The sequence below is a fragment of the Strongylocentrotus purpuratus genome, unplaced genomic scaffold (assembly GCF_000002235.5).
Source record: "Strongylocentrotus purpuratus isolate Spur 01 unplaced genomic scaffold, Spur_5.0 spur5_scaffold_5, whole genome shotgun sequence".
Classification (NCBI taxonomy): Eukaryota; Metazoa; Echinodermata; class Echinoidea; order Camarodonta; family Strongylocentrotidae; genus Strongylocentrotus; species Strongylocentrotus purpuratus.
In genome coordinates, this window is record NW_022145611.1 from 40,927,945 (window position 1) to 40,943,045 (window position 15,101).

Genomic DNA, 15,101 nt, shown 5'->3' on the forward strand with positions numbered 1-15,101 from the left:
AGCACCGCCAAATTTGAAGTGAAGTAAAGGCCAAGGCTTCCCAGATTTTGGATTTTAGATCCCATTTGCTGAAGACATTGCTGAGTAGTTCGGCAAAAACATGTACGGAGAAAAAGCAATAGAACTTATCCATGAACTTCAGAGAGCTGTTAATGGGTCACTAGCTCCTTTTAATGTGAGTGAATAACTTAATATTTTGTATTGTAGAAACGATTTTATAGTCCCACCAACTTCTTTTTGTGCTTGTTCTCTGCATTGTAATTGATTCTATAATTAATAAGGTCAACGGACATGGACAACGTGAGGGGGGGGGGGGGATAGTCTTAAGTTAAGATTAAGGCCAGGGGTACGGGTGGATCCGCGGGGAGGGTGGGGGCGCCTGCCCCCCCCCCCCCCCCCCCCCCCCCCCCCCCGGCCAAAAAAAAGTTTAAAAGGTTGGTTGGGGTTTTTTGCTCGAGGCCCAGGGAGGGGTGACCGAGTCTGAGAGTGGCACAGTCAAAGAACTTTGCGCATTGAGTGTGCTGTACGTCTACATCTGCGTCTATGCATGCTGGTACTCGTCAAAAGCCTTTTCAGCAACTAAACGAGGATATTGTGGTGTGGTGTCATAGGTCTAGTGCGTATAGATCTAGACCTAGATCTATACAAGTTGTGCGAGTAAAAACAGTTCCTCCTATGATTTAGTCACTGATGGCTCCCTTGAACTTCTCCACAGAGGGCAGTTCAATGAAGTTGGTAGGGAGCTCATCCCAGTCCCGGAGTGTTTTTGGGAAGAAACTTTGCCTGTACTGTAACTGTCAGAGTTGGAACTGGGTCTCATGAATCTGTGTCGGTGTTGCTGACGTGTTGAATGGAGTCTTGGTTGGATGTAGTCTGGAATTGGTACTGCGACTAGGTGGTTGATGGCTTTGTAAAGCATGGTTAATCGGTACAGTGAGTGTACATGCTCTCATTGGCCGATCCGCTCGAGTGGCTTCAAATTTAAGTGAGAGAGGGCCTAGACATCTAGATCTACTTAACTTAAGCGCAACTCAAGATCAATGGCAAAGTCAATACGTTATCTACGTCACACCGCAGAGATTTTGACACGTCCTGCTATAAACTGATCCGGGCTAACTCGGACCAGGGGACAACTCGACCCAGCTGCAGAAATGGTCATTTTTTGTCATTTTACCTTAACTCTAACCCTAACCCTGACAAAAATGACAAAAAATGACCATTTTTGTACCTGGTCCAAGTTAGCCCGACTCCCTTTAAACAGGTGACGAACTCCACACGTAACTGACGCACACACATAAAATAGAAAAATCAACGACCGTCCCAGAATAAATTTCAAGTTTGTACCATAAATATGACGAAAATGAGAACTGTTCAAACTTTTAAAAAATTAATGTAAGACTAATAGATCTAAACTTAAGTGCAAAAATCATAACAAATTGAGGGTTAGACTTTGACTGAAATATCATAATTTTGATATCGAAAAAAATGGAAAATCGCAAGCTTGCTCGTCACACAAATATCCTATAGCATTGAGTGAATGGAAAACAGCGATAACCAATAAGAAGGACCCTTGTCGGCGCCAATTTTGTAACATATGAGGCTGCGATTTGCCGAGATCGGATGAACGATTTGTGCATGCGCTAACGGTAAGCTAAAGTTCTACGTGAGTGGGTGTTGAGGGGAAAAAAGGAGTGTTTCATTCATCCCCCCCCCCCCCCATTGACCCACAAAAAAAAAGTTCTTACCAAGACTTTCAATATATTATTCTACTTGTACTTTCTTGCAGGAAGAAGGCGTTCGGCAAGTCCTTGAGGAAATGAAAGCTCTCTATGATCAAAACCAATGTGATGTGTAAGTAACATTTGCTTGGCTGTTGTGGACTAGACCTAGGTCTATGTGTATATATAGTACCAATATATCTTTCATTTTAATTAACAAACTCTATTTACAGCCATGATGTAACATCAATTCAAAATGTCAGGGCCCAGGGACATCAAAATAAGAAAGAGACATGAAATTACAAATTACTTTTCTCTCAACTATTTTGCAAGAGCTGTGGCATTTTTTCTTGAAGAAAACAAAGTAAAGCAGAATATTAAGCAAAGATTCATTCCAACACAATAAATGATAAAGAGTTTTCAAACAGCATTCTGCTAACTATTTTAGAGCATTTTGAGTTTGGCATTCACTTGGTTTTCACATGTTTTATATCATAATATTTAGTTCATTCTTCAATATGCTTTGTTTAAAGGGAAAGTCCACCCCCAAAATAAGTTTGTTTCGATAGAGGCAGAATAATAAGAAAATCAGGTGAGTGAAAGTTTGAGCAAATTCTGAATGAAAATAAGAAAGTTATGAATTATTGAAGTTGTGATCAATCAAATACAAATTGGCAACTCTGTGACTTATTATACGAGCTCTCCTTCATTTGCTTTGTGCATAATATTCCATAAAATCATGTTTTCTTCGTTATTGATGACGGAATATATATTTGTTCCTTGCAGGGGGAGTATAGAAACATATTTGCAATTATTATATTTAGGGTGCATGTATGGTTGAAATTTTTCTTGAGGAAAAATGAAAATTTTAGATTTTTTTAGTACTGAGCAAATGGAAGTTGAGCTCGCATGATACGTCATAGAGTTGCCAATTTGTGTTTGATTGATCACAACTTCAAAAATCCTAACTTCCTTATTTTTAATCGGAATTTGCTCAAACTTTCACTGACTTGTTTCTCTCATTTTTCTACTCCTATTAAAACTAACTTAATTTCAGGGTGGACTTTCCCTTTAAACTGATTGTCATTAATTTTCCAGACCCAATAAAGAGCTGGCTGGCCCCTGTGCAGATTGGGACAAAAAGATGGAAAATGTATTACCGGTACAGATTCAGTGGTCACAGAAAGGTATAGTTGTCGTGGAACATGCTGTTCGTAACATTTTTCTTTTCTGTTTCTTGCAGAGAGGCTACAGTTCAAGGAGAGAAAGATCGTCTACCAGCTGTCCAGTTCCGTCATACCTGTCTTGAAAGAAACAAACGATGTCTCCTTGCGTACCTGTAAGTATGTTTACCACAAATAGGTGACAAAACTTCAACTATATTTATTCAGTATGTCACATACCTGTAAGTATGTTTACCACAAATAGGTAACAAAACTTCAACTATATTTATTCAGTATGTCACATTCATTTCATATTTCAGTTGGATACTCAATGACTCTTTCACTGTATGTTTGGCTATAGGTCACTGCAAACATATCACATGAAATGTAACACAATACATGAATATAAAAAAAATGATACAACACAAAATTGTAATATTATCCTAAATAAACAGTACAAAAGTATGAGAGCAAATAATAAGAACCACCAATGTATAACGTACATTTTATAATATAAATGGACAAATAAGGGTTGGCAATTTCCTGGGAAATGGTATACCTGTATTTCCTGCCCCGGTGGGAAATACTGGTAAAATGCTATGAGCACTGAAATAAGTAGGTAGTTGCCAGAAGGACGAGTGCAGCGGGAAATACTTGTTATTATACTGATGTTCTTATTTCTTTGTTATGATCATTGCTTCAGGCACAACAGACTTTGCATGATCCGTGACATGAGATGGGAGTTTGGGAGTGTCCTACCAGCAGAGGTCAAATACAATCTCTCAGAACAAGAGGTACTACTCAAAGAGTATTTACCAAACTTCTATTGATAGATTTTTATAAAATTACAGTGATTATTTCTCTTCTGTAGGTCTTCATCTTTCAACCATACTGAATCTATATTCTATTTGTGTAGCCTTGTACTTTCTGACCGTGATTATTTTGACATCTCTAATGATTGTTTGTTGAGGCTTTCCTGTTACAGCAACAAACATATACCACATATATTCTGTATTTTGAAATACATTTCATTTCTGGGCCTTTTTTGCTACCCTATCCAATTGTAAAATTTGTTCCATGTCCAAGCAAGAACAGTAAATTAAGTAACTTTTTTTTTTTTTTGTAAAGAAGAAGCTAAAACTGTAGGATTAAAAAGTATTCTTAATTGAGTGTACTGTTTATTTGAAAATAAAAAAAGTCTCAGCTGTGATAATCTGTAAAAAATGAAATAAAAAATGACTGTGTATTTTGTAGGTACAGTGGTTTACAAAATACAACAAATCATTGGCATCATATATGAGAACATTGGGTCAGGATGGACTCGATCTTACTCAGGTGACTATCACATTTCATTTTGATTTTTTAGAAGTTTCTTTAGTTGAACTCTGTAGTACCCGCAGATTACGTGCATTGGAGCCATTTCCGTCCTCACATCTATTGTATTATGATTTTGTATGGTTTCCTACAAATTAATTAAAACATGAGGTACACCTAAATGCTCTTTGTTTGTTTGGATGTAAACAAATGTGAGTAGCAAATTCTGGAAGATAAAGCATTTGCAATGTTGCATTACTGTAGCTGCAGGTGTAGAGGCATTTAAGGGTCCAAGTGTGCAGTGTTAGATTATATCTTACTTAGATTGAAGCTCATGTTTCTGTTTTGTTTATTTCTTCTTTTGTCAGTGATCTTTATCCACAGAGTATACTGTAGGTCCCACTTCATAATATATGCACCCATACCGAAGTTTGTAACTTTATAAGGGCTAATAAATGATTTATTATTACTTGTATAACATTTTAGACTTCTTCAGAATCCATTGTTAACCACAGAATTACAATTTGAAATGAAAACATTATCATACATTTATGATGATTTATTCAAACATTTTGTTTTGTCCTTAATATATTATTTATGTCTTTTTCTCCCGATACTTTTCCCTTTACTCTGATGCCAACATTCACATTTCATCACATAGGATCGCAGCCCACCCAAAAGCCTGTATGTCGAGGTAAGAGAGTTAGTGATAGTAATGTGTTTACAAGCTAGAGTTATGGTAGATGTATTCATGATTTAGATGGCATACAATAAATAAGCTAGCAACAAAGAAAACTTGCCAAGCCACTGGGACATCTGACTTGTTTTTATTGTTTTTCTTACATTTATCAGTAATCTTGAACATTCAGGTTTGATTCAGTGATATTTTCATTTCCTGTCATACCCAAGCTCCAGAAACAAGGAAGAGGGTCAGATAGCTATTCACTTTATTGAAATCCTCATAAAAGAAAATGTGTTTCCAAACATGGATAATCAGATGTCGTATAAGTTATATTATGTAAGTCATCATAGCCCTTGTCTTGTTTGAGAAATAGATTAAAAATCTTCATGTATGAAAACGTGTTTTCCAAACATTGATAATCAAATGTCATATAAGGTATGTTATGTAATTCATCATAGCCCTTGTCTTTTAGCTTTGGAAACCATTCATTATACAGATGTTATTTCCTCCGAATATGTAAATACATGCCTTACCTGCAGTGTCACAGTCGAAACGAATTTCCATTAAACTTACAATGCATGTTAGTGTACCGGTATGTTGTTTTGACAAAGCTAGACATGAACTTATCCTTGATTGAATTACAGGAAAAGTGTATGATGAAGCCATACAGTTAGTAAAGCATTTTCTTGTTTGTTGTTCAATTTGCTTGGAATTAATATACCTTTCACATTGTATGTTGTTATTCTCTTGTAGGTAAGGTGCTTGATGGATTATGGTGAATTTGAGTCAGAAGATGGCAGTTCAGTTGTTCTGAAGAAAAATAGTCAGGTAATTCACACTTTCTTCTCTTTCTCTTGAGGTTTTGTTACAATATCGTTATGGAGGGCCACAAAATATATTTGAAAATATTGTGTTTTATGTGAAAAGGGAGGACAATTTAGTTGAGTAATTAGGAAGTTTGGGAAAGTCAGAAGCCAGAATGAATACCCAAATTAGTGCTTAAATTACCTGCTAATCAATATCATGTTATCATATCGAAGGTTTGATAATGTGGTTAGCAAAGTGAAATTTGATTTCAGAATTTTTAAAGATATGTTGTTGAAGGGGATCATCGCAAGAAAAAAAAATGCTTACTCCTCTAATGGAGGGGAGAGATTTCTTTGATACAACAGTTTTATGGTCAGTGTCTAACTCCATCTGTTGGAAATAATTATAATTTCATTTTTGTTTTCCCCATCTGTTCTTTCTGCAGCATTTTCTACTGAGATCTCTGTGTGAGCCTCTTATAAGACAAGGTGTCCTAGAGCATATCATGTCATGATGGTCCTCTTACCTCTCTCTTCAAAGAAAGCTGAATGATGAAACGATCAGGCTTCATTAGACATTGATGTGGGATGTCCAAAGAGTGAATTAAAAAGCTAATGCATTAGCTATGGTCATTCAGATTCATACATTCAAACCTGTGTAGGAGCAAGTCCAGTATATATCCCATACGTTATCAAGCACTATTGAATTGAATCATGAAAGAGTAAGCATAAATATATCATCTTTTTTGATGTTTTGTCTGATTCAAGCTCTAGAAGGGCTATCAGCTGATACAGACATCAGATATGCTGAAATGTTAGAAGTGGTAGACAACATACAGGGCAAAATAGTTTGGACTTGCTCATATAAAGACTGCTCAAGAGAAACAATCTTTGTCAACAGGTGGTCTTTATGTTTCAGTGAGAAACATAATTGAAGGAAAGCAAAGGGTGATCTTTATGCACAAGTGATTATTAAAAGCAGGCTAAACTGTGCTTTTTTCATATTATGCCTCTATGTAGTTTATCCAAGTGCCTATGGGAACAGTGGTATATTTCACACATGAACATGTATTTTTTTTAATGTAAACAAGCACAGAATGGCAAAACAAAATATCCAATTGTAAATATATTTATAGGTTTAATTTTTTTCAAGTGAATTTGAATTATGAATGGCACAATTTTAAATGTCAAACAAAATTGGCAGTACAAGTTTTTGAATGTTAAATTCTACTTATATTATTTGTGATTATAACTCGGTTGTTTCCACCCTATCATTTGAAGCTTTTTAAATCGTCTTCCAAATGAAGTGACATATAATAATCCTAAACTAGTTCAATATTGAATGCCTCCAAAAATAAACAGTGGGTACTCAACATTTCTAAGAATTACATTCTTCCTTAAGCAACCTTAACAGAGACCATACAGGTATTTAAATTGTAAGATATAAGATGATACTATAGGCCTATATTTCAAAGGGAAGACTAAAAAGATGTTACATGAGGTGAATTAACATACCAGTGGAATATAAACTATACTTTTGTTTTCCCATTACATGCCCTTCCAGATATTTGTTATTGAAATTGGTAAATAAAAATACTTAGGTTTGCTCTATCCTTCTGTACAGTGCTCAATGTCTGCAGAGCGAAAATATATTGAATAAGGCAGACTAATGGGACATGGTTACTACTCTGAGTTTCACTCCTTACAAGCGATCATCAGGCAACTGATAGCATTCTTAAAAGTGCATGATTACTCTATTACCTGGGTACAAATAGGTATGCTCAAAATAAGACTTGACTAATACAATAAGAATTTATCATGGGAGAAGGGGCTATTGTAACTACTCAGGTACTGCACCTGATCTCTAAACATGTAGGTTATGGGAGGGGTATCACAAAAGTAATCTCCTCCTCCTTTTATGAATTTGTACGTGTAATAATACTGAAGTGTGTAAAGACTTTCCTGATGCCCATATTAATGATATCCAATAGAGTACAGAAGCTGTGACGTCATAAAAATCTATTTTTAGAATTTCTCAATTTTTTCTTCATTTTCCGAAAGAGCATAAAAAATAATGTCCAAATGTCGAAAACCAATTGACTATGTTAAGTATTGGCTATGATATGACCATCTGAATAAATATATGTCCTATGGGAACTTAGTGTTATATGCTCTGGCTCCTAGTGGTTAGGAGCCAGAGCATATAACACTGAGCTCCTATGGGGAGTATATTTAATCAGATGGTCATATCTAAGACAATACTTAACGTATTTAATTGGTTTTTCAACATTTTGACATTATTTTTGATGCTCTTTCGGAAAATGAAGAAAAAATTGAGAAATTCTAAAATTAGAGTTTTGATGACGTCACACTTCACCACTCTATTCAGATCAATATGTACATTGTTGTAACTGTATATAAATGAGTGTATCATGCCTCTCTTTTTCAGACGCAGGTGTATATTGTATTTAGATGCATAGAGGAAAACAGTTATCTTTTTTCTGATTAAATTAATTAAAATGAATTGACTTGTGTCCAGCCGTGATGATGAGTGTGATGATGAGTGTTGGAATCTACATCTTAAAAGTTCTTTTGAATAAAGAATTTCTCTGTGGGTTGGCATTGCCAATCTATGTGTTAATGCATAGTTGGGGTCAAGGGGAATGAAAATGTATGTCCATCATATATTCTACTGCCCTCATCTAATGTGTTAACATAAAGTAAAAAGTTTCTGACATTTTTTGGAAAGAATAATACTTTGAGGCTAGTTGATGCTAAGATATGGATAAATATTGGAGCAACAACCATTGCCTGTGCAACACCTTAATGAGGGTTACTCCATATTTTGAGCATTTCCTTTGGACTAGTGAACCATAAATCAAGCAATAAGAAGACAACATAACTCGTTTTGCATGAGACAACCTTCTCTCTTTTTATTATTCAAGGAGTTTTAAGCAGATGCATTTGGAATTTAAACACAACTCGTCAGTGATACAAAATAAATCACGGAAAGTACAAATTGTGACTCAAGCATTGGCCGCATCATAAAACATAGTATGGTATAATACCCTACCAAATACAAAAACCAAACATGGTAATATGACCAAGGTATCTTTCTCTTCACAAAACACCGAGCGTATGTTGTCCAAAAATTGACTAATAATAAAACATGATTGTGACAGCTGAAAGATACATAGAGACTGAAAAAGGAACACAAAACACTAAAAAGCTAAGATTGCACTGTCTACCCCTTAATAGAAAGAAAAAGACCCAACAAGCTGAATTCCATATATTTGCAGCTTACAAACTAGATACATTCAGCATTCAACCAGGCAAGAAAGTAAAGCATTGGTACAAATAATTCATCATCTATTCTTCAATTTCTCATCCATTCTTAACAATTTAACATTTAAATATGGTCAGTATAAATGGTCCTTTCTTGGTTGTGAGATTTCACTAGAAAACAAAACTTCTTTGTGCAGACTACAAAGACCTTTCTTATAGCACTAGTGTAATTTGACCATTGTGTAGTAAATCAGAAGCTCATTACTAAGAAGCAATGCAATATTCATGCTAAACATGGGTATCGAGCAGAACAGTAAATCAGAGAGGTTTTACATAGCAATATGGCTGTAGATTCATGTATCCATGACTCTGAAGTTTACTATGTACTGGCAGGAATCTAGACAAGGATGGGTTTGCAAAGAAACGTGTTGAAAACTCCACCATATATCATGTGCAATGAATTTGCATATGGTTGTGAAACTTCATTTAGCTTTTTTTCTTTCATTTTGAGCAACTCAGAATTGCACATTTTTGGAACCCAGATCTTACGTCCTCCCCCCGCTCCCCTCCCCCCCCCCCCCCCCAAAAAAAAAAATGTATGGTAAGGTTTAAACATGTGATAAAAACATACAAACACATACCAAATAAGATTGGATGTAAAAAAGATTATCTCTAGCATCTACTTACATGTATATCATTTGTTGGAATGGTAAAATAAGTAAAAATTGGCCAAATATTGATTAGTCCATGGCACTTTACTATGTTTTTTCAAACACTAAACAAATCATTTAAAATGTATACATACTTTTACCCCCAATAGTAAAGGTAACTTTCAACCTCCATTTATAATACAAAAGTGCTTTATGTCCACAAATTTGGTCTAACTTAAGTTTCTCTAGAAAATACTTGCCCCCTTCCCCCTTTTTAAGAAGCATAAGGCCTCATTCAGATATGATGCAGCAAAACCAGAGCAGTTTCTTTTAAGATGATGTAAACTGTAATATGCTTCACATTTCTGTATCTGTTAACACAGAGCTCAGTGAGTCCTTTGTTGCATGCAGGTGCAATTCATATACACATACAATAAAACATGGAGTCTGTTTTTTGGCAGTTTACCGCATCATATCTGAAGAAGCCTCTATTCATTGCTGCCGTTCAAGTCAATAAACACTGGTGAACAAAGGACAGGGAACAGTTTCAGGACATGCAACAGATTGACCAAAAATGTTTGTGGAACTTCAGTCAAAAACATCAGATAGGAAATACATAGCTTTCTGCTGTAGAATAAATAGGTTTGACAAACTGAAGAGCACCACAATATTTCAAATATCCACAAAACTCTAATATACAAAACATATCTGCTAACTTCGGAGGACAAATCTACTTTACAAAAAGAAGTTACATCATATTGTAATATTCAAATGTTTCTGTTCAATTTGGTATGCATGATCTCTAGATTAATTAAGACATAAAGCTAATGGTTTTAGAGACACCACTATCAGTGATGGCTTTTAATAATGGCTTTCAACCAAAAAAGCTTACTTAATATTTTACTCTCCCTGATCATGTTTTTTCACTAAATGTTTTTTTCTTTCATTTGATTTTGCTCAATGTAGTTTTTGCTTAATTTGATAATTTTCAAAGATATGAAGTCCTTGAGTTGAGGCATAATTACTAGAGTGCCTTTGATCTTAAAAAGTTTCTTAATCTGAGCATACAATACATTACAATTCTAAAAAATACTGAAAGAATCCATTTAATAAATTGAAAATGAAAGACCCGTTATCAAAATTAAATTGATTTCATAATGTGACTTATCAGTTTTACCTTCATATGACGTAAGAATACAAAAATACAAATCATATTTCTCATTTGTGTATTCCATATGAGCAAATTCCCTAGGCAAGAAAACTTGTTATTTGGGCAAGCATTATGAAATAATTGGACCTCAAGTTGAGAGTACCAATCATATGCGTACAGTTAAATGACAGAAAAAATAACCTCTATCTATGAATGATAGTCATTGCATTATTTCTCCAAATGATTACTAATCTGAGTTGTATGAAGTTGCTATAAAAGGAGTTTATGTTAAGGATTTGTTGGGCTTATACTGTAATATCAATTGAATGAAATACCCAATAAAACATCAAATTGAAATCACTTTTGGGCGCATCATTAAATAGTCTGGTAAATAATTCATAATATAGGAGGCTACAATCCTTTTGACCATATCCTATTTATAAAAAACAAAATTGTATCAACTAAAAGGGTGATAGATAAACATGGGAGTTGAATTAAACATTATACCTCCTTTCTAGTTCAATATCTTAAAATATGTGTACATTGCAGCTACATCTTCTAAATATGCAATTTAAACCACATAATTGCATAGAGTAAATAATAAGTGATAAAGGCAAATAATACTAAAACTGGATTTTTTATATAAAAAAATGCACAATATTTTATCTACTACTATTAAAGTTCTTCATTAGCTTCATGTTCTGTGTGCTTATTTTGAAGACACAAAACTGATGTCTAATTTAGAAAGGAGAGAATTTTAACATGGTATAACTTTGGGGTAAGAATTACACGTAGGACATTGAATACCAATGTCTATACACAACCATAAAAATCTCAGAAGATTCAAAGATTACTGTGTTTGTCATGATGCCACTTTATCAAATTTTGAAAGTGTCAATCTCATTCAATAATGCAAAATACAATCGTTTCTCCTTTCTTTCTCCACTAGTATTCTCTGTCACAAGTTCTACAACACAACAAAAGAAGTGTCCTAGAACAATATAAGTGATTCTTTCTTTCAAAACCAGGAGTTTGTAGACTGCAGCATCCCAGCAATACTCTTCTCAATAGGATGTACCGGTAAAGATGTTTGCTACTAGACTTCTGCCACAAAAGTGATCCTTTCTTTTCAATTTTAAATTCTCAAGCAAAAAGAGAACAATCACAGAAAACTTTCATATCACAATCTTTATATGTATACAAATATATCTAATTAAATTTCTTAAGAGTTGTACCTTCAAAATGCCATACTTTCTTTTAAAACAAATTGTAAAATATGCCTGGTTTTGACAGAAAGAGTCATGTCTTCATGAACGGTTAGCATAAAATTTTACATCACACAGCTAAATTCCAATTATACAGCTTTTTAATGAGAGATGTCGTACAATCACCACACAATCAAATCCAACAATACATTATACTCAACAGAGATTTATGGGGTGTAAGAAGAGGGGAGGGTTGTATTTTATGCCACAAATTCACAAATTAACAAAATTGATTAAATTCTTCATCTCATTACCAAATGCGACCAACAAAATATGAGCAACACTCAATAAAACCACTAATTTATATAAAAAACAATAAAAATGAAGGAAAAATGTGTGCATACTTTGACCATTTACAGATAAGAACACAACATTATACCAACTTGTCAACTCCCTAATATGCTTTGACCATATTTCCTGATAATAATATCATACACTCAATTCTACATACACACAAAAATTTACTACACTCTACATCAGCATAAAACCCTCACATTTTGTCTTATGAGGGATTATATATTGCACAAAAAAATGTTTAAAATGTGACACTGAAAGATTTCACCAACTTTTAAAAAAGGGAAAGAAAACTTATTCTTCCAACTGGTGCCGTTTATCCGCAATTTGTCCCGCTTCCATTCTTGCTCTGTGGTTGTGCGAACCTTTTATGCACGCTTCAAGTTTGTGCGAAATACATCAAGTAGGCATCCATAAAAACCAATCTCCATTGTTACAAAGCCATCGATGATTCAGTTCAAATACTTTTCAATCATGGGTGATGATACATTGTGTTTTATGTTTCTTATTTTGTTTGTGTTAATATGTAAGTCTTGTAGTCATTGCTCAACGTTCTCCAGTGGCAGAGGTCCATTTACGAATAATTTTTTTTGCGAAGGCACACAGCTATGTCTGTCAAACTTCCGGCGCAGTGATGTATATATAACTATATTCCCCTGACTTGATTTGCACTGTTTTCGGAGATGGACAAAATGTATTTTGAATAAATACAGCCACTTCTCTGTATCTAATGCATCCATCGATCTCATGTTTGTTTCCTTTCAACAAGCCGGTATTCATTTTTGCTGATAAAGGCGGCTAAATTTCAATGCAAAGACCAGTTGTGTCATTGCTTGGCATCTAGTTGGCAATCATATCTTGAGTTGTATCCACTTCTGTCTTCAAGTCCATCAACAAAAAACAAAAACTATAACAAAAAAATTACATATAAATATATATATAGTTTCCATTTGAGTCCAAACCAACAGAGACTCTGGCAAGGAATATTGTTCTGAGGCTTCAATTTCTTCAACACAAAAAATATGCAGATAAATATCGGTTTATGTTCTCCTGGTAGCTACTCCTGACAGTGAGTGAAACATGCAATCAAGCATTGCTGGCTGACTACACAAAATAATCACTGGTTTCTCATCTAGGTCAAAGAATGATGTGTGCTCATCAACGATGAATCCTATTCCACAGTCAAATGTGAAATCACTGTTGGGAGGAGGAGGAGATGTAGGTATATACAGTACTGGCTGAAACACAATCTATATCCATGTGGTATAAATAAGAGAAAATGATATTTAGACAGCTATGCCAGGCGTGAAGAACCAAAGACTTTGAGGACAGAACTTTCTTCTTTCTGACACTTGAGAGGTGAAGCACAATCCTCCACAGCACAAAAATAGAAGCACCCTGCTTGTTTGAAGGACTAACAAGGGTGGGCTTTCTTCATGTATCTTCCTGGTACCTCAAATAGTTGTCATGCTTTAATTGAAGGATGACCTGTTTGAAAGAGATTCTATACCAGTAGCTTGTGTCCAATACTGATGCTCGGAAGTTTTCAATCGTGCTGGTTTTACGTAGACATCTAATACAGAGATTTGCTGTCTCACTGCTATGTTTTCTGGAGTCCATATCCTTTGTGATATAAGTTATCTTCAAGAGAGTTGGGGTACCTACGATATGACCCAGACTGAACATCTCTGCTCTAATTGAAAGTGTATGATGGCTTTACTACAGGTTTGTCCACACACAAAAGAGACTAGTCTCATAATTCTTTAGTAACTGAAAGCGTAAATCCTAGAGAGCACATAGACATGTGTGGCACACTGGTGCTCTTCCAAAGCTAAGCTTCGCTTGATTCCATAAAGACGGGTGATCACAGAGTGCTAACACGGTCCATGTGCCTGACGGGACTCAGTTGTAGGTGGGTTGAGTTGTTGTCCGGGGAATTCCCTCCTGGTGCGGGGTCGTTACCTGCACCCAACTGTGCCTGCTGGTAGGCACTCCATCGCTCATCGTCGCTTTCATGGGTCAGGTAGCGTGAGCCGACTATTGTCTCCAGGTCACGTAGATCAAGCCATACTTGATAATCCTGCAATTGGGAAATCATTTGTATTAATTCAAAGACTATATCATGTAACATTGGAAATCAAAGACACAATATCACAGCTCTAGGCTGGTTTCATTTTGTTTTTAGAAAGAAAAAAAATTAGCTAACAAATTTAGCTCAATTTTTTAGATAGCATTGTAATATGCCCCGGTTTACATCCACCTGAATTTTTTTTCTGAGTGTGTTGTCAAAGGGGATTTAAGAAAATTACATTCAAAATTTGAGGTTTTGTCAAAGTTGTCCATGTGTTGCTTACCTGTAACCATGGGTGTGCTAGAGACTTGTCTGCTGTGTAGCGTTTCCTTATCTTGACTTGCAGGAGATTCCGTATGAGATCAATGGCTGCAGAAGATAAAGAGTTGACAGAGGATTTGTGAAAATACACCAAAGCTTCAATAACAAATAACATGACATTTCAAATAAAGCTTCCATAATACATTCATATTCTAACAACAAAATGCAACAATAGTTAAAATGCACAACAAGATACTGTTGATGGGATAAGATGACTCTTGGTGTAACTAAAAATCTTTCTACTTCTGCAGAAAGGGTCACTTCCAATTGAATGTTTTATTGCAGAACTTAGATTCAATACAAAAGATGCTCTCCACAATGTGAAGCTTATTGAGCATTCCCTGACATAGCACCCAAATACATGTAACCCTCAGACTCCACC

General features: G+C 35.1%; 2 protein-coding genes across 5 annotated transcripts in view; one reads left to right on the plus strand and one right to left on the minus strand.

The window, feature by feature from the left end:
* Positions 1-7,410, plus strand: LOC115919091 (DNA replication complex GINS protein PSF1-like). The gene is made up of 8 exons (XM_030999566.1): positions 1-175; positions 1,787-1,851; positions 2,962-3,057; positions 3,585-3,675; positions 4,136-4,216; positions 4,857-4,889; positions 5,631-5,705; positions 6,130-7,410. The coding sequence occupies exons 1-8, from the start codon at positions 101-103 to the stop codon at positions 6,196-6,198; spliced, it is 585 nt and encodes a 194-aa protein (XP_030855426.1). The 5' UTR covers positions 1-100; the 3' UTR covers positions 6,199-7,410.
* Positions 7,411-10,068: 2,658 nt separating this feature from the next.
* The window catches only part of LOC575375 (serine/threonine-protein kinase D3), a 45,698-nt gene continuing 40,665 nt past the window's right edge, over positions 10,069-15,101 (minus strand). For all 4 annotated transcript variants that reach the window (XM_030999563.1, XM_030999562.1, XM_030999564.1 and 1 more), the window contains 2 exons: positions 14,682-14,767; positions 10,069-14,407 (listed from right to left, as the gene is read on the minus strand). In XM_030999563.1, the coding sequence (XP_030855423.1) occupies positions 14,192-14,407; positions 14,682-14,767 (302 nt within the window). In that variant the 3' untranslated portion in view covers positions 10,069-14,191. The remainder of the gene's footprint in view (positions 14,408-14,681; positions 14,768-15,101) is intronic.